Source organism: Miscanthus floridulus, unplaced genomic scaffold (genome assembly GCF_019320115.1).
Source record: "Miscanthus floridulus cultivar M001 unplaced genomic scaffold, ASM1932011v1 os_1584_1_2, whole genome shotgun sequence".
NCBI lineage: Eukaryota > Viridiplantae > Streptophyta > Magnoliopsida > Poales > Poaceae > Miscanthus > Miscanthus floridulus.
This window is the reverse complement of record NW_027097794.1, coordinates 1-22,652: the sequence shown is the minus strand read 5'-3', so window position 1 is coordinate 22,652 and position 22,652 is coordinate 1. Positions and strand designations below refer to the sequence as shown.

Here is a 22,652-nt window from a genome sequence, read left to right as displayed (position 1 = left end):
ATCCTTTTGGAAAGAAACCAGCAACCAAGAGACGCAAGGAAGGAGAGCCTTTGGTCATATTCAAAAGGAGATCTATTTGGTTTGAACTACCATATTGGAAAGATTTGATGTTGCAACATAATTTTGACTTCATGCACATAGGGAAAACATGAGTGAAAACTTAGTTAATACATTCATGGGCATAGATGGGAAGTCCAAGGATAATTTGAATTCCCGTTTGGACCTTCAAGTTCTTGGTATTAGAAGTGATCTCCACCCTGTTGAAGTGGAAGACCAACTTTATTTACCACCAGCACCATACTCAATGAGTCCTGATGAGAAGAAATTATTTTATAAAGTACTAAAAGGGGTGAAGTTTCCTCATGGTTATGCATCTGATATACGTCATAATGTACATGTTAATGAGAGGAAGATATTTGGGCTTAAGAGTCATGAGAGCCACATTATTTTACAACACTTGCTTCCACTTTGTGTGAGAAAAATATTGCCAGAAATTGTGAGTGTTGCAGTGATCCGTATATGTAATTTTTTCAAGACACTTTCCTCCCCGTGTTTCACCTGCTGACCTTGTAATTTTCTTAATATAACCTTACTTTCAGTTCTTGCAGTTCTATAAATTTGTTCAATTTTTGCTGACAAGTGCATAAACCATTTCAGGTTGGAAAGGAGGTCACATTATATGCCTTGTTTCGGCCTAGAAGCTGTGGCTAAAGGCAACAGTCATTTCAACAAATCCAACCAATGTACTAGGAGGCCAGCCTCTTGAAAAGCACTATTGTGAAGTTGTTGTGAAGGTTGTGATTAAAAGGGATACAGTGCTACCTCGCCCTTATGGTGACATTGAGACTTTGGCTGATGCTAAGTCAATGCCAATTCAGTGGCCATACAACAGAGTAATAAACTAAACTTTCCTTTGTTTCTTTTATTCATACATGTGATAAGTGAACAAAGTTTCTAATTAATGATATTTGTAATAGTTGAATGTCAGCAAGGCATCACATTCATCCAAGTCTACTGCAGGTATGTATTTTTCCTAAATTTTACTTATACCAAGCTGCAATTTGTGATGCTGAACACACCCTGCTAGCTGTTCCTAGGGAGTCTATCCACTAGTTGTTCTTCATCTTGCCTTTTCTTTTAGTTCAGTTAAGGAAAGCAAGGACTAGAGATTGCTCTATATACTACATCAGCTCTTTTCAGTTTCAGTTAAATAGACATCATTTTCTTTCGTATTTTCTGTAATAATCAAAAAGCAGTGAAAGCATATATAGCTGGAATCTAGCAGCATTTTGCATCTTTAATATGGAATTGTTGGTGATGCTAGACCTTAGTTTTTCTCATGGCACGCACACACTGATAGTTCACATGTCGTAAACGACGATATGATTTTGCGGGCAACGATGGTTTGGTATTGGCAGTAACCTGATCTTGATTTTTTCTGTTACTCTAGCTTGTCACTATATATCTTGTTTTCTGCTTTTTATTGTCATGCTATGAGTGCTACGTCTAGAAGAAAGGTTACATTTGCTTGCTTCCCTGTCTGCCTTTTTGTGCACTTGTGCTTGTTAGTGAGATGGCCGGATGGATGAAGCCATGTCAATGTAGTGAGGTAGGCAATAAATCCGACTTGGTGTATAGATGAGTTGAGTTGCTCTTCACATCTACTGCTTTACATATCTGCTCATCACTACTTCTACTGAATCTCACCGTTCGTGCTTTCTACTGCATTACTCTTACTTGTCATGGAAATTGAGACCTCACATCTTGCCTGCATGGTACTACATACTAATCCTAATACCGATCTGTCGTTGTATTCTATCAACATCTCTCAACCTTTCACTCCACTTGCCTTGCTGCATCTACTGCAGTCTATCACCTCACCTTTCTAATTGCAGCACAACACCTCTGCTTTCATCAATTTAATTCATACTCTGTTTGCCTCTCCCAGTGCACAAGCTTGTCAACAAATCAGACCGATAGTACTCCATCACTGCTTTGATTACTTGCTGCATTATTGAGGCCTTCTCCTATACTAATTTCAATATTTATCTTCTTTCTAACTGCAGCATAGCAGTTCACTTGCCATCATTACGTAGTTGTAGTCTCTGTAGCACTTCACTTTCCACTAGCTGTTCCTAGGAAGTCTATCCACTAGCTGTTCTTCATCTTGCCTTTTGCTTCAGTTCAGTTAAGGAAAGCAAGGACTAGAGATTGCTATATATACTGCATTAGCTCTTTTCAGTTCAGTTAAATAGACATCATTTTCTTTCGTGTTTTCTGTAATAATCAAAAAGCAGTGAAAGCATATATAGCTGGAATCTGGCAGCATATTGCACCTTTAATATGGAATAGGTGGTGATGCTGAACCTCAGTTTTTCTCATGGCACGCACACATTGATAGTTCACATGTCGTAAATGATGATATAATTTTGCGGGCAGCGATGGTTTGGTATTGGTAGTAACCTGATCTTGATTTTTTCTGTTACTCTAGCTTGTCACTATATATCTTGTTTTCTGCTTTTTATTGTCATGCTATGAGTTTCTGTACAAAGTAATAGAAAACAAGAATGCAGATTTATTTTTTGGCCCATCATGTAAGTAGCGAGAACAAAGTGTAACCTGATCTTGATTTTTTTCTGTTACTCTAGCTTGATCTTGATTTTTTGGCCCATCTCGCTACTTACAGAATGCCTTACTAATATGTGCTATGTTGGTCTTGCAGCAGGGGAGGAGAGGCATGCACCCAAAACTCATTGAAGCGGCTGGAACTGGTGTTAGTGTACACATCTTTGAGATGTTAAGTTGCTTGTTCAATTGCATATGTACATATAAGTATATGTGGTGCATGGCCAGCTTTGTGTTGCATTTCAGATAATACATGAGCTGAAAATAAGGCAGCACCCACTAGTAGCTGGAGCTGAAAATATGTTTTGATTTTTCAGGTGGAAGGAGCTAGATGTAATGTGATTATTTTGTGTCAGCAAGCATATCAAACATTTTGTGAGATGGAGATGAAACATCAATGGATGTTAGTTGCTTTGGATGATATAGCATTTTTTAAAGAACTACTTGGGGATGGATGCTAGTTGCTTTGGATGATGTAACATTTTGTAAAGAACTCCTTGGGCATGTTAGCTGTGAGGTGTGCAAGCCAGACTTGTGTGTTGTGAAGAATACCGTAATTTGGTGTCTCATGTTACTGTGAGGTGTGTAACCCAGCATGACTATTACATGTACCAACTGGCATGAATGAAATCTAAGCTATGTTATTGTGACTCGATTTTGTGTCTCATGTTGAATGTGACCTTGTATGTTTCATGTCTAAAAGAATACTGTAATTTGGTTAATGTGAGATTAATAATGTATTTTTGCGTCATGTGATCTATGCGTTGGATTGTTGGTTGATATAAATCCCTTTAGCCTTGAACTGTTGGATGGTAAAACTACTATATGCCATCAGCCTGTTGGTTAGTATTGCTTTAGCATTTCGTTAGACTATCGGTCGCTAAAAGTATGTCGGTCGCTATAACCCTATCCCGACGCCACTTTCAGCGACAATAGTTAAGTGTCGGCATAGATCTATATCGACCGATAGTGCGTCGCTGTATCCACCTATAGCGACCAATGGTGCATCGCCATTCTGGGGCTGTGGTGTAGTGTTAGGCACATCGAATTATGTTGCGGTTGACGTTATGTGCATTCATTCTTATAACATGGGTGATAAGATCAGAAGGATGAGTATTAATGTGGCATTTGAATACATTTGTCAAAAAGAGTGGAGTTTCTTAACCTATGGAAGGATTGTCTATCTTTACAAAATGTATCAAACTCTATATAATTATGACTATCATCTTCCAAAGATAAGATATGCAAAATTTTAGCTCATTTGGTTAAGACTATGAGATCAAGAAAGTGGTGCTATGAACAAACTTAAGGAACAAAACATATTGAGTTAGTCAGGTTGGATCAAGCAAAGTTGTAACCCAAACTTGTTTTGTTTCTTCATTTATGTGAATAGCAGGATCAAGGGAAAGCTTTTTAAATAATGACCACTTACCTTAAGATGCTACCTTTAACAGTGTGGTGTAATGACACCATGTGATGGAGGGTAGATGACTTATGGTGGTCTTCTCTTCTTGCTTGAAGCTTTCCTTGCTTGAGCTGTTCATGAGCATCTTGTCTTCTATGTCGCACTCCTTTTCTCATCCTTTTGTCATGCCATCTTTTTGTTCTTTTTCTTTTGTGGATCTTGGCATTGTGTTCGACCTTTTGCTCCTCTCATTCCTACGAAAGATTAGTGGACAACACATACCCAAAAGAGTATACAAAAATGATTCGAAGCAAGGGTAGTGTTATCGTAGAGCTAAAGGTCAACCTCTATGCTATAATAGAGTTGGTTTTAACATTTTAATTAGCATAGAACTTTTATCCCATGTTTTAAATAATGTGCCTCAATTGTTGCAAAAACTTCTTCTCGCAAGGATTTATTTTACTTTACATCTTAGGTTTGATTTTCATGTAAGAAATTTGTAACCATATTCAAACTTGTAGAAACAAAGCAATATTGAGCAGAGGGATTGCAATCCAACATGTCAGAGAGACAGGAGCCTGGGAGGAAGAAGAGCAGGGTTGTATCTACTATAGAAAAGTCGGTCTTCCTCCCCCACTTGGACCTTTACGTCACTCGACACTATCGGTGAAAACTCATGGTTTTAGGTCCATTGAGCAGGACCACTCCCTTGCTTTTAGCTTTTCTTTGCACCATCCGATCTTAGAGATGAGGATACGGACAATTGCATATTCTCCTTCCATCAACCTTTCTTGATTTTTGTTGATTGGTTGACGAGTTGGGGTTCATTGGAGATGCAAACTCAAGTTCCTCCTTGATTGTCTAGCGGCATGGCGGAGATTTGTTCTTCTTCGTTTATAAGCGATACGCCAACCATCTTGATTGTCAAGGAAAGAAACTCATTGGTACTTGCATAGAAGCTTCATCTTCAACAACTTTGGGATGTTGTCTCATGACCGTGGTCATAGCCTTATGAGGCACTGTCGATAGACCTCCATTGATTTCTGACGTCTAATGATCTGAGGATGCATGCCATGATGTAGTGGCTCTTGTCATCCTAGTCCTTGCTGTCGACGTGTAAGTTGGTCTTTTCGAAGATGATGAAAGCAGGCATCAGATTAGCTGATATGAGGTGAGTTGCACCCTGCTTCTCATCAGCCTCCTAGCTTGAGTCATGGAAATGCTAGGTTGCCTTCGACGTTACTTGTGGCCTGTTGATTTGTTCGTCCACTTCCTATGAGTGACTACTTCTATTATAGATCCTTTTTGTGGCACTCGTCTCGTTTCTCTTTTGTATCATAGCTGAAGTGATGGTTTGGTTTGGGTTCATACCAAATCATGGACAGTCACAGCGTAGATTCATTCTTTCTTGCAAAATGTTAATGGACACATACCCGAGGGAATACAACAAATTTGAAATACGGGTTGTTATCTATAATTTGTGTGGTTCTCATCTATGCTAATGAAAAGGTGGTTTTTGAATTACTTTAGCATATATTGTTTATCATGTTTGATAACAAATTTTATTTATTCATTGCATCTAAGCATGGATCAAGGTAAAGGTAACTTGCAGCAAAAGACAAAGTGAGTGAATTTTCATACTCACTGTTCTTCCTTCAATGAAAAATGAGTTGTCTTCTTTTGCGCAGAGTTGTTAGAGTTCATCGCATGCCTTGATTCATCTCCAGAGTGAGTTCATCTCGGGACTTTCCCAAATTAAATTTGAGAATTTCCTGCAGGGGTTAGTCCAACAAAATAACCATTGTCTACACAAACAATTTTTAGTTCAATAACCAAACTAGACTCCATGTCTAATTTTGATTAAGAAAGGCATTTTAACCTAAGCACCACGCTTAATTTAAAAGCCAATGGAAGTATGTATAGTACTTTCAAACCAAAGCATACTATAGAAGACAAAAGTAGCATGAAAGCATTTTAGAGATTTACTCAAATAGTGATGAAAGAGCATGATCATGGTGAATGATTTTTTAAGATAAAGGATGCAGGTGGCTTGGATATATGCATGAAACTAAACATATTGTGGATTTGAGAGAATTCAAACTAAACGGAATGGATGCATGTATTATTCCAAGTAAACATGCAGTGGGAAACAAAATGTTAAAATGATAACTACTCATTAAATTTAAAGTCCATGAGCATGACTATCTCACCTTTCTTGATCATACTTACCATGACTCACATGATGGAACTTGTGAGTAGTGCAGCGTCTGTTTCCATCACTTAAGATGTGGTTTCAATTCTTGTGACGTCGACCTTTTTTCTCCAATCTACACATGGTTAGAATAATATATATGTCTATACAAACCTGTGAGATGGCTGGGTTCCAATGTTGATGGATCTTTGAATGTTCAGGCACCCTGGGGTTCTTCAATGTTTCTTCTTTTCTTGTGGAAGCTTGTCAGAAGGTCAAAATGGCGTCTCCTATCCAGTCTTATTCCATAATTCAACAGAACAGGGGTAATCCTACTAAAGCTAGTGGTATGTTAATGATCTAAATATTTACGACAATTGTTTCTTCGGCAACGGCGCCAAAAATGTTTGGTGGTATTTATTAACGCAGATAGAATATGAAGGATTCTGCAAGCGTATAGAATACCATTGTAGCATTTTACCGGGAGTATTCTAGGTATCGTTATTTATATTTTACCACAGAAAAACAATAGAGTAAAGATTTATTGGGTAACAAAGGAGTTTCTATTAACATACCACCATAGCCAGAGCAAGGGGTGAAGGTAATGATAGGAATTAAGTATAATGATACTCAGGAGATAGATCACTAAGATAATGTAAACTAGTTAACTCGGGAGTGTAACGGGTGACGTAGATTCCTGTGGCATTCTTATTACTTGGTCAAAGTATATATACACCCAACTATAGCTAAGACTAACTCTACTCTTGTGCACTTCGGGACGCCACTTAGACAGTAGAGCACCATAAAAGAATAACTCTGCTGACGCGACTATGGTCCTACAATTTAAGAACGTGCTCAATTCGGTGTGGACTACAAAGGATAGACAGGGCTGTCACCTCATGCTGCTACCACACAACCAGAGAATAGGGTGTACTCATAGGCATAGCATCGTATAAGCACCATGCTTACACAAGGCTCGGCTACTTAGCCCAACCATGGTAAACTAGCATTACACAAGGCTCGGCTACTTAGCCCAACCATGGTAAACTAGCAGGCTAAGCACTCTATGAACCCGCACACAAAAGTATTGATAACCTTTAACTAAGCAAGATATATATTGAAAGTAAGCATAGCCATGTAGATAGGAATATAATAAATTGATAATAAGTCTTACAAGATGTAAAAGTGAAGATACAAGACTTTGCCGAGCCTCCAAGACTAGATCCGAAACCTGAGCATGAGCCCTACTCGACCCTCACTCCCGAGCTACTAATCTACTACATTAGAGAGTCTAGATCTAATCCTCCTGGTGTATCTTGACCTCTGAATGAGAGATATGAATTAGGGTTTCAAGGATAGCTCTAGGGAGGAGGGTAGGGGCTGCTATATATAGGCCTGAGGTGGAGTAGGGGGCAAGGAATCACCACGTCATCGATCCGCGTCAACTCCCTCGATACCGTTGGATGAAACGACCTAGAACTACCTTAAAATCAATGGTGTAGATCTTGGAAACGCATACGAGGCAGCGGAGGGTGAGCAGGTTCTGGAGCAGGCCGGGCGGCCTCCCTAGTGGGCCGGGCGGCCCACTATTGTGGCCATTTGGCCCAAGCTTTAGCATGGTGTCCTCTGGAACCTTCTAGAGTTGTCTTTCGTAATTTTCGCGGGTTGAATCACTTGTTGTCATCGGTTTGCTTGTTTGGAGTGTATGACAGTGGTCCCAGGAGCTGTTTTTTAAATAAATCCTCCTGCAATCACATATTCACCAAAGCTCGTGGAATTCACTATTTGAAACCCCTATTCCTATGTTTGATGATGGAATTAAATATATATGTAGAGGCGGAGCTACATGGTGGTCCGGGTGGTCCGCGGACCACCAGTGCATACCAGGCCCATAGATATAGGAAAATTCAGTCAGATCGGATATGTACGTCCGAGCGTCCGTGGCCTCCGCGAATACGCCCTGCGGCCGTTCTGCGCTCCTTCGTATTTCTCCGTGCTGCCGCTATGCGCCCCTTCGTATCCCCTTGATGAGTTGTGCTTCATAGAATTCGATATACCAAACGATAGCGGCGGCGGCGGGTCGGTGGCAGGCGCCGGACGACGAGCAGCCGCACACGTGAGTCATCTGCAGGTATACGTCTCAACATCTTCATCCAATTAGCCTGCTCATTTAGTCATGTTTCCTTTTTTTCTCTTCCAATCTCTCCTTAGAGCTAGAGAATAAGTAAATTAGCCCTAACTCGAGCAGAACGCATCAGCAATTGCTGGTGGCTACCAGGCGGTGATCAGCGACACTGATCCATGCACCATTAGGCATCAGACGTTCAGAAGCCGCAAGCCACAAGATACACAAAACTTTATTTTATTTTGTGTCATTAGATTATATTATTGTACAGTCGCATTGGACTATTTAATTTTAATTGTAGGATAAGATCTTTTTTGTGTAAAATTGATTATTGGAATGGTAAATTAAAACAATATTTTTTATTCTCTTACAGACTTATAGAAATATGAAAAGGAGTGGTGATACTGCCTCTCTTTTTCAAAAATATGCATCAAAGAATATATTCTGCAATGACCTTTATCAAGAATAAGTTGAAAAACTCTGTATGCCTTTTTTTTCTTTAATTGTGTTTTGTATAATTCATATACTTATGTACCGATATGTTAAATTTATTTAACAAAATTTTTAACAATGGACCACCATAGCTACAAATCCTGGCTACGCCACTGTATATATGTAGGTTATGTTGACGGTTTATGATTGATGTTACTGACCGTCAACAACGGTGCGTCCCCCGGCAGGTCCGATGGCGAGGTCTGGCAGTGCGTCCCCTGCGGCCCGGTGGCACGCCCCCTACGGACTCCGATACGACGGCCCCTTCCTTAGCTGGTCCGGCCGCCCTCTCCTCCCCTCGCTGACAACCTACTTCCTCCCCTCGTGAGTGCACCAGCAGAGCCACGGGTCGCCGAGCATAGAGGACACCGAGCACGTGTGAGCGACACTGTCACGCGCGGGCCTCACGGCTGCCTTGGGTGCACTAGCAGCGTGACGAGGTGGCCAAGGCTGGAGGGCGGCCCTGCCGTGGGCTCGAGCGCCGGCATGTCCATGCGTGTTTGATTTTTCTCGATCTGATTTGCCGATGAGACAACCAGGACCAGTACATTTGAATTTAATAAAGGAAAAGGGTCTTACTGTAAAGGCATAAGAGACAACAAATAGTAGCAAAGTTAGTTTTTAATTTGTAAAGAGGAAATGGATTAAACTGTAAAAGTGACTATAAGTCTCAGCAGCTTCTCTTCACCCAACGACCTTCTGTTTTTTCCACGGCTATTTTCCCACAGCTGCTTTTCTACAGCCTATAGTTCATAGTAGCTTTTCTAAAAGTCACAGCTTAACTAAACAGGGCCTTAACCTGTTTAGCTAAAAATCTTAGCAGAGCTGAAAATCGTGGAGTGACATTAATATCGTATCTGACTGGGAGACCTCAGAGTTTGGACACGCACAGGATGGGATTTGTCGTTCCAGGCCCTAAAAATCGAATGGCCCCTCTCTAGGCATGCTACTGTATACTACTATATATAATTCTTATAATTGCTAATAATAGCCTGGCCCAAAAACACAACACACAAGATGTATACTACTATATTTTTTTTATCACACCCTACTATATAATTTTTATAACTGCTATAATAATAGCCTGGCCGGCTGGCCCGAAAACGCAACACACGTGACGTTATGTGATTGTGCCTTTCGCCGTTCGGTCTTCCGCACGACCGCAATGAGGCACCTTGGCACGCCATGTGAATTGAATTGTGATCGGTCTGATGTGTCTTCGGTGAATCCGAGGCCGAGCCAGCCACGTAAATCCAGAGACCGAGTCAGGCGCGTACATGCACGTAGGCAAAACGGAGCGCGCTCGACCAGAAGCAGGCGCGTACACGAAGAGATCTTGGACGAAAGGAGTTCATATTTCTAGGTTTAGAAAATATATGCATGCTCCTAATTTACTCCGATCTTTCGAGAAAAACGTCCAACGGGAAGTGAATACCGAGCTCCTCGATATTGCAGAACTTATAAGTTAGAGAGAATATTTGGCAACTTTTTATTTTTAAAGAGCTTTTTTTACCAAACTGTTGAAGGACATTTTTCCTTTTTGCTAATATATCAAAATAAAGAGTTTTTTTACAAAACTGCTGGAGATATGCCCTAAGGACCTTAAATTTGAGGGCCCCTTAAATCTCCCCCTCATCCCTCATTAATGAGGCTCTAGAGGGAGCACCCCTACTCTATTGTTGTTTATGTTTCTCCACCGCGTCCTGCGGATCTGATCAGCTCACCTTCTCTCGCCCCAACGAGGCTGCCAATTACCCGATGCCCGCCATCAGCCTCCACCCCTGGCGAGGCCGGCTCAGTGGCTCCTCCCTTCCTCTATCGAGGCCGCTCCCTCCTCGGTCGGCTCCACCCCTCCTTCAGTGTGGCCTCACAGGCGGCGACTCCCCATCCTTTGGTAAGGCCTACTCAGCGTGGCAACTCCCTCCTCGGCGTGGTTGGCTCCTCCTCTGCTCCGACAAGGCCTCTCGACGCGACTGCTTCCTCCTCGGTGCAGTTCCTCCCGACAGGGGTGGCTCCACCTAGGCGTAGCCACGCGTGACGCTCTTTTCCGGCGTGACGCTCTGTATTATATCGATAGACAAGCAGAGCGAGGAAAAGGATGATAGATGGGCCCCGTGTGTCATTGTCTATTGCGATGGATTTGAGAGCTTCTGCTAGACGAGATGAAAAAATCAGACCCTAAAAAATGAGGGGACGCCCTCACATAAAAAATAGAGGACATGATTTGAGGGCTCCTACTGAAGATGCTCTTAGGCCCGTTTGGTATGGCTGTAAACGGCTCTCTTCTTAGTGCACAAACGAGAGTCAGTGGAGTTTGAGTAGATTATTTTGAAAACATAGATAAAAAATAAAGATGGCAATGGGTGTAACACCCCAGGAACCACAAAAGTCTAAGATGTCACTAGCGTCCCTTCCCTCATGCCCGAGCATAAAACTCGGCAACAAAACTCCAACACCAAAATAAAGCGTAGAAGTGATAAGACAAAACTATAATTAAGTAAAACTCTAACTTAAATGTTTTTATAAAACCATGAAGGATCATCATGAAGGTAAACTAAGTTTATTACAGCAAGCCAAGAGTGTCATTATTATATCTAAATGTGGTGAAATAGTGAAGATGTGCCGCTAATCCCATCCCTTCAAGTGAGCATCCAATCAAGCACCTGGAAAGATAGAGGGGTGAGAATAAATCTCAGCAAGCAAACTGCCTGAACATGTCATTCAAACTACTGTTTAATTAGACATTGATTTAATCATAGAAGAATATACAACATGTGAAAATAATAATTAATAGGGAATTTATTTATCCAATGATATTGCCATAAAGAAGTAAACAACATTATGCAAGATATCCAATAAAATTTACATAAAGAAGTAAAGCCATGATATACAATAAATAAAACACCTCCACATATGAATAAAGTAATACTCCTCGTAATAAAAAAAACAACACTCCTCATCTTTACTTCATGCCAACATAAAACTTCAATATAAGTAAACCTCAAAAAAAGTGCAAATGCAATGCAACATGTTTACTGCCTCCATACCCAACAAGGTATGAAGCTGCATCGTACCCCTCTTCGGGCAACGTACGATGCTGTACCGGTACGATCGTGGCCAGCAAGCGGCGACATAATCCACAAGAGTACTCCGGAATAGTCATATAACTTTCTCACCAACTTGGCTCAATAGCACTCCGGAATAGTTATATGACTTTCTTACTGATCTGGCTCGATGAATATGCTCATAGCAAGAATGCACATGATGCAATGATATGATGCAACTGCAAGAGTACTTACCCCATATGCCATATACATCCACAATCATAACTTACCTCATGAAGAAAAGACAAATACTTACCACGTATGTCATGTCTCCACAATCATAAAACATATCACTTACCCTTCGATGATAGACAAATGAGATTCAACAATGAAGATCATATATAAAGTACTTTAAATGATAAGTAAGTTCAAAGTTAGTTATATCATCTTGGTTTCATTCATGTTATGACAAAGTATGGGTAGAGTAAATAACAAGTCAAGCTGTAGCAACCACCATTATGTTTACTTGCCTCAAAACAACGATGCAAGAGCATGAGCTAAGAACGATTCAAAGGTGCACCACCTGTTCAAACATCATTACCTCAGAATAATCATACAAACACATACAAATAACACATAAAGCATTCATACGGCTTGCGCTATCGTTTCCCTCAAAACAGCGACCAAACAACCCACCAACAGCAGCAACCATGCTTCACATTTTTGGTGTGGATAAATTACATGTTCAAAAATTATGAAACTTATACCAAAAATAGAAAACACCATTATCTACAACTTTTATATAAAACAATCTAGCATATGAGATCTCAAAGATGGCATAAACAACCTCTAAACTTAACTGAACTTTTCTGACGACAAAAATAGAATAGCAGGCTTCCAAAATTCATAACTAGACATATATTGATTAAAAAATTATAAAATTTACCAATATGGAAATCATAACTAATATTCTACAACTTTGTTATTATAATTTTAGGAGTTTGAAGAATCTAAGATACTCAAAACAAGCCTACAGACTAACTGAACCTTTCTGACAGCAGAACAACAACAGCTGACTAAAACACACATAACTGAAGATATACTGATCCAACGTTTATGGTCTTTAACAATCTAGAAAGGTTATAAAATTCCATACAACTTTCATTTAGACCATTGACCGAGATTCTGGACTTAAGATATGGTAAAATGGAATGCATCTAATACTGTCCAAAATTCTGACAGCACAAAAGCATCGTCAAACAATGATCGTATCTCCTAAACCATAAGGGCTACAAACGTGATATTTACACCAAAATAAGGATACTGAAGTCTACTGCTTAAATATAATTTTTCTATGATGTTAGGATACATAATAACAGCGCTAAACAGCACTCAACCTACGACTATGCAATCAGGAAAAACAGCAGGGCCTAATTACGAGATTAGAACCATAAATCCATCCACTAATCCAAAGAATTAGGTAAACCCTAACCTAGATTCTCCATCAAAACAGCGGGGAAAGCATGATCTTACCCTAAACAGAGAGCATGACGAAGACACACAACGGTCGATCTCTTGTATCCCCTTCTCCCTTGCGGCGATCCTCACCGCTACACCTTTCGTCGTCTTGATCTACATCCAACGCAACATCACCACCACGAACAGCGAGGGGAAGCATAGGATGGAGGGGAAGACAAGAAGACAAGAGGATGCCTAACCAATTCTATGGAAGAAACAACGGGCACTATAGGCAATGGCGGCAAACCCTAGTTCTCTTCCTCTCCTACCTTCTCCCTATTTCTTGTTCTTCTCCCGTGCGTGGGAGAGGCGGCAACTCAAGGGTCAAAGCACGAGGAAACAGAAACAAAAAGACTTGGCAGGAAAAAGAAACCGACACCAGCACTGTTCGCGCGAGTACTGTACACGTGTACAGTTAGGCCTCTTTTTTATTTCTTAAAATCTTGCAACAACTGTATCTTCGTAATCCAAACTCCAAAAAAACACATATGGGTAGTTGAACGAAATGCATTCGACGAGCTCTATGCATCTACGGTCTTTGATTGTCCATCCAAATGACGTATAAAAATTCTTTTTTGACACTCATTAAGACTCCCATTTAACTATTTACCACTTTACGCTTTCCAAGACATAAATACATATTTTTAGGGTGTTAGAATGGGACACTGATTTTTAGTACTAATGAATCCAAACATACCCTAAAAAGTGCGGATGGCGTTTGGTGCCATGACCAGCAAGGTATGGAAAGTCTTATTAAATCGTACTTTGATGAACTTTATAGAAAGGGCCCCAATGTGGGGATCCTGATGTTCTAACGTCTCTGTTTGAGTGTTGTGTTAGCGAAGAAATGAATATCGAGCTCTGCAAGCCATACACCGAGGAAGAAATAGCTGATGTGCTTTTTTAGATTGGCCCTCTGAAGGCACCGAGCCTGGATGGATTCCCAGCTTGGTTTTTCCAAAGAAATTGGGAAACGCTTCGGGAGGATTTTACTAATGCAGTCCGGACCTTTACTTCAGATGGGCACATGCCAGAAAGGGTTAACAATACATACAGTGTACTCATTCCAATGGTAAAATATCCAGAGAAGGCAAAGGACTATAGACTGATAAGCCTCTGCAATGCTGTTTACAAGGTTGTAGGGTCTAGCCAACTTTTAGATTGCCCGGCGCCTAGGGTTTGTTCGCATCGAACCTTGTGCCTCCAACGATTAGCGCGATAGGCAAGACATGTCGCCGGAGGAGCCTCGCCTGAAGCGCGATACGTAAGACATGCCGTGGAAGGTCTCTTGAGACCTGAAACCCCACACACCCGGGAGGAACCCTATCGGGGCGTGCAGTGGCTATCCCAGCCAGTCTGGTCGCTCTAGAGCTTCGTTGTCATCGATCCAAAAGCCATGCAATGCCGACGAAGAATGAGAGAAGGAGTAGATGTGAAAAGTGGGTAAAGAGAGGCAGTAGATTGATTTTTGTGTTGATTATGTGTGTTGGGCACCTCAATCGACTGTGGCCCTTAAATTTATAAGGTGAGGGTGGCTTTATCCCTCAGAGATCAAAACCCCTTTCAAAAGGCGAGTTTGATCTGAACTGGGCCTACTGCAGGCAAACCGACCTGGCCAGTTCTACTACACGTCCAGGGCAAAAAAAACCTTCAAAAAATCGTAATTAATTCATCAAGAATTCAAACGAGACGATTCATATATGTTTTTTATTAGTTCAACGAGAGGAATGCAATGGTGCAATCCATTCTTGCATTTAAGAAAGTAGGGAAAAACCGGCCTAGCCGGTTTTGGAACTGGCAGCACCGAAAAGCTGTATTCTTCGTGCGGGCTCCAAATGATATGATCCAAGTATGTTTTCTAACTGTCTTGGTGATAAAAACATAATGGCGGAGTCCATTATGTACTTTGGACATATTTAAGTACCAACAAAATCCTAATCCTAGTTCATTTGTTATGTGGCCTCTTATGAAACACTTAGGCCTTGGTAGAACTATACATGCGTAGGAACTTTATGTTATAATGACCAATATTCAGAGAAATAAAGAATAGTCTCCATATCTTATATGTATGTGTTCTTTTATTTTTATCTACTATGTTGATCATGAGAGACGGATAGGTAAATGTCGTAACTATTGGCGACGTGTTTCACAACATATACTAGTCATATAAGTTTACATATGGTTCATTACATGTAGGTAAATACAAGTTGTCGCTAGGTACATACATGGACATAACTACAACATAGTATGTATGTTTCTCAAATCCCTATATATATTCCGACCAGTCATTATATGTACCGACCGTACGTGATGTATATTGTTCACCGATGGGAATTAATCTATGTTACGTTGGGATGTATTGCTTAATTGTGACTAAAAGCCAGACCCAAAGTTGGTCCGCTTCATCATCTTCATGAACTCGTCCAGGTCGATCTCGCCGTCACCGTTCTCGTCGGCGGCCTCTATCATCTCCCTGACCTCGTCGAGTGTGAAGCGCTCGCCGGTCTCGATGGCCAGCCGCTGGATGTCCATGTCCGAGATCTTGCCCTGCAGCAGCATCTCATTCTCATGCATGGCTGCAATCGGATGCTAGATAATGGATGATATAACGAACGTACGTTGGCGTCCTGGTCGATGACGCGGAAGGCCTTGTGGAGCGCGTCCCGGGCGTCCCGCTCGCCCATCTTGTCCGTCATCATGTCCACGAACTCGTCGAAGTCGATGGTGCCGCTGCCGTCCTTGTCCACCTCCGCGATCATCTGGCTGATTTGCTGCAGATGCCAGAGTCCATACCATTTCACCAGTCACCACCCACCACCCACCACCTACAACTACAGAGCCTGTTGTCGTCATTAACACGTCACGTACGTACCTCCGGTGTCACCTCGAATCCAAGGGCTCTGCAAGCAAACACAGTATGTAGCATGCGCATTAGCTTAGCAGCTCTACTTCCAAATTACAACTAATTATTAGTAATTAGAATGGATCAATGGATATATATATTCAAGCGCATGCGTCATCTTTATCATACGGTACCTCATTGCGACGTTTAGCTCCCTTGCATCGATGGTGCCTGGATGCATGCAGTGCAGGTGAAAGACAAATGGGCGTCAGTCACACCGCCATGGCCATGGGCGAACTCATCAGCTAGCATGTATCTATAAATAAACACTAGTACATCACCCACCGGAGCCGTCGATGTCGAAGAGATCGAACGCCTCTTTGATCTCTTTCCTCTTCTGCGCCGTCAGCCGCTTCCGCCGGACTTTGTCTGTCCGGTAGCCGGAGGAGTTGGAAGGAGGAGGATCGGAGGCCTTGTACGCGCCCGCCTGCACCCCCGACATTCCATTTTCAGCGATGTTTTTTTTTTCAGGGGCGAAAACACAGTGCTGCTTCCCATCCGAAGCATATATCAGATAAACTACTCGTGCGTGCGTATAGTAACTAACGTCTCAGCCTGTCTCAAACCTCTGTTTCTAGAACCTTCTTTAAGAAATATACAAACTATTAGTATCAACCGTATGTATTAAGAAATAGGCTGGTTTGGGTGCTGTTCTTCTGTGTCCATATTCTATCCATGTGCAGAACAAACGGGATTTGCCGTGCCACGATTTGGTAATTCTGACTCAAAAAAAAAAAAAAAAACACACTAAGCCACTCCGTTGTGGTTTCTCAGAGCAGGGTATATAGACGCATTGCCAACTCTGTTTGCTTTCTACAAATCGAGTGAACTGGAACTTAAACTGACTGGTGTTTCATGTTACTGGAGTATTTATTTTTCGAACCAGACCTACATGAGCATCTACAACCCACTACTGTCTCTAGGATAATCAGGCAGCTAGTAAAATCAATTTGATTTCCATATATATAACGGAGCCTGAATAGTAACAATAGTTGAGCCTCAGGGAAGAACACGAGCCGAACCAAGTGGCAAAAGGCAACCAGAGACCTCGTCGCTGCATCCAGCTACTCTAGCTCATCAGAAATTGAACCAAACTACAGTTGAGTAGTTCTCGTGGAACGAAACGAACCAACACGATCGATCCGACAATCGGCTGACTTTTTCAGCTGAAGGAGAGCAAAACAGAGTCTTAAGGAGTTGAGGGAGCACAGGAGGCAGAGAGTCGCGTACCATTCGTGGGGTAGTTGTTGGCGTTGAAATTCACCGGGGCGGCGACGGAGATGATCGGCCGGGGGGCAGCTGGGTTTGTTCTCGAAGCAAGTGGAAGAAGCGGCGGCAGCAGAAAGGCGAATGAATGAAAGAATGGTTTCTGGCACTCTCACGACGCACCAAGGAGAAGACGACAGCGACGTAAACAAAGAAAGAAAGAAAGAAAGAAAGAAAGAAAGAAAGAAAGGTTTGACAAGGGACGGGAGAGACGGCGACGGAACAGGCCCACGGCCCACGGGGTGCGTCTCAGGTACAAGGAAAGCCGCCCCCCTTACCTTGCACGTCATGTACGTCCTCGCAGGATTTTTTGGTTTTGTTTTTTGCGATCAGTCCTTGCAGGATTATGCGCGTCCGATTTTAAGGCGTGAAACCGAGATAAATAATACACCTATCCTATGAAAGTGAAACTAAAACGTGCAATTTGTACCCTAAGCTCTGGATCTGTACGTTATGCCAACACATAAACAACGATACTGTGTGCTTGACCACACCATTCTTACCGCGATCATGCTCCATTGAATACAAAATTGGGGGTGCCTTTAAAACACAGAGTCTCAGGTCTATTCCTTCTCCCACCTGGCCAGTGGGCCACCTAGGACGAAAAAAAAACGTGTCATACGACCACAAGGCAGGCGTCATTCGTTTGGAGCAGAAGCAGAGGGAAGCACTGATCTGAAGCCGAGGGCACCACGAATGCTGTTTTGTTTTCTCGCTGCACAAAACGATGGTGCTGTCTTTCTACTAAACTCACATGCATGGTTTTCACGAGGAACATACCAACCTTGCTAAAGATTAGTATTACTACACGATGCTAGCTGTAATAAGTGGTAAAGGTCACAAATTTCAGCCAAACTAATTTTGGCTCGGCTGGTATGTAATCTCAAGGAGTCAGCAGGAACCACGCACGCACCACCGTTGGCCAAGAATCAGGAACCACGCATATGTTTGCTAGTCCACATGTGAAATAAACGGGTAGGTCACCCTAGCACAAATCAAAATTTCATTTCTACCATGTATTCCAAAAAGAAAAAAAATGCCACGTCTAGTTAGAAAACCGTACAAGTAAGCGACCGGAGATCACTACCGGCTACTAGACTCGCAGCACAATGGAAGAAGAGTTAGAACGACATGATTCAGGGTTACACTCGATCGATGTATACAAAGTAGGTGGTCATTCTACAACGGAACATCATGACGTGATCTTTAATCTTTTCAACGCAAAAATGTGCACCTCTTGTTTCTACATATATTTGACAGAAAAAAATAATGCCTTACGCTTGCAACTGTGAACACACACATGACCGGCACACTATAAGACCCGCCTCTGAAAAAGGTTGAGGCCTAACAGGCCCAGATGAGACCCAATAACCGTCTTTGAGTATAAATACATTAAACTTAGCGTTTCTTCATTCACTCTTCTCTCTCTAACACACACCAGCTCCCTCTCCCTCTGAGCGGCGCCCCACCTCCCTCTCCTCGCGACCTTCCTCTGACCGAGCGGCCTCCCTCTCCTCCCTTGTGACCCCCTCTCCTCGCGACCTCCCTCTCCTCGCGACCTCCCTTCCTGCGGCGACGTGGCGTAGGGGCGCGGCCCCTTCCGGAGGGCGCTGGGGCGTGGTTCTGCGGGCAGCACATGCAACGACTGTGGAGGTAGGTACATCTCTCCCCATCTCCCTCTCCCTCTCTTCACATCCCTTACTCTTCCCTCTCTCCCATTTGCAGATGTGGAGTCAGGATGGACGACTGTGACGGGCGGGAGTCCGGAGGCGGCTGATCCTTCTCCGGCGATAGTGTGGCAGAACCGCCTAATCTAATGCCTCCCAGGAGTACTTGTCTTCCATTAAACACTAAATACTCAAGAGCGGACACTAAACTACGTAGTTCCGTCGAGCACACCCGAAGGGAGAACTCAAAAATCCACATTTCTCCATTAGGATCATAAATGAGAGAATAAATCTTACAATATTCTTAAGTCAGTTCTTACATCACTTTATTACAGTAGTAGAATATTACCTCAATTTATTATAATAGCGGAATATAATAATATTATCAGAGTTACAGAAAAAACAAAGATTAATTTAATGATATGGTAGAGTATTAACATAGTGGACATTTATATACAAGAGCTGCTAGCAGATTTTATATCTTTTTTTATAAAAACCTTTAGTGATGGTTATAATTAAACACTACGGTCGTAGCATGAAAGGAATCTTCTCTGAGCCCACCAGGAGGTTTCCACACACAAGAGTTAGCTCTAAGTATCCTTCAATCACCTGCAACAGGGGGAATAAAACCCTGATAAAAGCTCTAGTTTGGTTTTGGTGAATTGATGAAACCCTAAGTGCTAACCTAGTTTATCAAATGATTATGAGATAGGTAGCACTACTCCAAGTGGTGAAGCAAATGAAGATCATGACATGATGATGGTGTTGCCTTGGTAATGATCAAGTGCTTGGACTTGGAAAAGAAGTAAAAGAAAAACAAAAGGCTCAAGGCAAAGGTATAAGTGGTAGGTTCAAGACAATTAGCGAGTGTGATCACATTTAGGTTCGATAGCCGTACTATTAAGATGGGTGAAACTCATATCGAAATGCGGTTATCAAAGTGCCACTAGATGCTCTAACTCATTGCATATACATTTAGGATCTATTGGAGTGCTAACACCCTTGAAAATGTTTGTGAAAATATGCTAACATATGTGCATAAGGTGATACACTTGGTGGTTGGCACATTTGAGAAAGGGTGAAGAAGATAGAGTTGAAAAGGAGTTAGTCACGTTGGTCACAGAGTGACCAAACGTGTCTGGTATGGCGATCGAACGCGTTCGGTATGTGGCTCGGTACTGAATTGCAGAAAGCGACCGGACGCGTCTGATCGCCACACCGAATGCATCCGGTGTGAATCAACGAAGTCGATGTTCAGTGTAACCATTGATCGAATGTTAGGAGGGTCCAGCCCAGAGTGACCGGACGCGTTCGGTCGGGCCTAGGAGCTTACTAGACTCGACCAAACACTAAGGCTCAGTGTCTGGTCATTTTCTAACAGCACGTCCGATCGGCCCTGGGAACTCTCTGGACTCGATCGGACGCTACGGGTCAGCGTCCGGTCGTTTCTAACTCAGTGTCCGATCGTTTATAATAGAGAGTCCAGTCGCATGGGACTCGTGGCAGCAACAACTACATCAGTTTGAATTGGACACGTGGCGGTCAGGTAGCGACCGAACGTGTCTAGTATACACGACCAGTGCGTCTGGTGCACACAACCTGCACGTCCGGTCGACACGTAGTCAGCCCAATAATTGAGCCAACGGTTCTATTGTTTTGGTGTGTCTATAAATATCGTTTGGCCGGCTCTAGTTCACTCTCTTGGCCATTTGCATTGACATAGCAACCTTATGAGCTTAGCCAAAGCCCTCCCACTCATCTCCATCATAGATTCAACATCTTTGTGATATTGGGAGTGAATCCAAGTGCATTGCATGAGTGCTTGCATCTAGAGACACTTGGTGTTCGTGTTTCACTATGGGATTCGCTTGTTACTCTTGGTGGTGACCGCCACCTAGACGGCTTGGAGCTATGAGGATCGTCGAGCAGAGGTTGGTGATTGTCTCTGGCTCCAATCGTGGTGATTGTGAGGGGTTCTTGATCTTTCCCCGATGAAGAGCCAAAAGGTACTCTAGTAAATTGCTCGTGGCTTGTGTGATCCTCATCTTGTGTTGGTTGTGCGGCACCCTATTGAGGGTTTGGCAAGTGATGCCAATTAGCTCGTGAACCTCCAAGTGAGTGAATCGCCACAACGAGGACTAGCTTGCCGACAAGCAAGTGAACCTCTGTAAAAAATCATTATGTCATCATTTGATTCTGAGGTGATTGGTCTTCATTGGTATTCATTCTTATGATTGATTGGTTCATTCCTCGACTCGGTGATATAACTATCTTGCTCTCTCTCTTTGTATTACCGCAAACTAGTTGTCAAGCTCTTTAGTGTAGCTAGTCATGAGAGCTTGTTAGTTTGGTTAGTGTGGCTCTTTAGTTAGCCTTTAAGAGCACACTAACTTAGTGTAGTGACATAGCCATTGTGTTGATAGAGACTATATAAACTAGAATTGTGGTAGGTGGCTTGCATTTTTAGTAGGCTAGCGCAACACTTGCTTCGCCTTATATTTGTCTAACTAGTTTGTTAAGTGTTGTTGTAGAAAATTTTAATAGGCTATTCACCACCCTCTAGCCATTAGGACCTTTCAAGTGGTATCGGAGCCGAGGTCACCGTAATTTGAGGCTTAACAACCTTCGGTGTAAAAATGGCTCAAATCAACAACACCAAGAAGCCACCCTAATTTGATGGCATAAATTATCCATATTGGAAATCAAAGATGACCACACATATCAAGTCAATCAATAGAAGAGTGTGAAGGTGGTAGAAACCAAAATTAAGATTGATTATCCGAAAAATCCCACCGTGGCCAAAGAAGTGCTTCTCTAAAACAATGGCATTGCTCTAAGTGCCATTCATGACGCAATTGATGAGAGAACATTTGAGCAAATCAAGAATATTGAGATGGCTCATGAGGCTTGGAAGAAGTTGGAAGAATCATTTGAGGGCACCAAGGCAATAAAGGGTGCAAAGGCATATATTCTCAAGGAGAAATTTGCTAGCTTCAAGATGAAGGAAGATGAGAGTGTGCCGGACATGTTCCATCAGATGGAAGTGCTTGTCAATGATCTCAAAGCACTTGGTGAGAAGGTGGAGGACAATGACTTCTCTCATAAGTTCTTGAGATGCTTACCCATAAGATTTGGCATATTGGTCACCTTGCTAGTGAGGACCGGTTTGGACACAATGACACCAAACCAAATCTTGGGAGATATCATGACCGATGATACTTATAGAGATAATGATGAGAAGGAAGAAAAGACAGAGAAGAAAGATGAGAAGAAGGATGAGAAGAAGAAGAGTGTGACATTTAAGGCCACATCATCCAAGGGCAAGGCAAAGCAAGAATCATCAAGTGAAGATGGAGACTCAAGCTTTGATGAGTTTGATGATGAGAAGGTGGCTCTTTTGTGAAGAGATTTGGCAAA

The 22,652-nt window shown here is 42.3% G+C and overlaps 1 protein-coding gene across 1 annotated transcript; it reads right to left on the bottom strand.

Moving 5' to 3' along the window:
- Positions 1–15,518: 15,518 nt before the first annotated feature.
- LOC136534159 (probable calcium-binding protein CML8) lies at positions 15,519–17,690 on the bottom strand. The gene is made up of 6 exons (XM_066526627.1): positions 17,533–17,690; positions 16,588–16,729; positions 16,437–16,473; positions 16,273–16,300; positions 16,019–16,171; positions 15,519–15,947 (listed from the first exon to the last, which is right to left on the bottom strand). The coding sequence occupies exons 1-6, from the start codon at positions 17,533–17,535 to the stop codon at positions 15,774–15,776; spliced, it is 537 nt and encodes a 178-aa protein (XP_066382724.1). The 5' UTR covers positions 17,536–17,690; the 3' UTR covers positions 15,519–15,773.
- Positions 17,691–22,652: the final 4,962 nt, after the last annotated feature.

Coding starts and splice junctions, on each gene's coding strand:
- LOC136534159 (XM_066526627.1), bottom strand. Junction 16,474..16,587: donor CTTCGACATCGACGGCTCCG/GTGGGTGATGTA, acceptor GCATGCATCCAG/GCACCATCGATGCAAGGGAG. Junction 16,172..16,272: donor GATTCGAGGTGACACCGGAG/GTACGTACGTGA, acceptor TGGCATCTGCAG/CAAATCAGCCAGATGATCGC.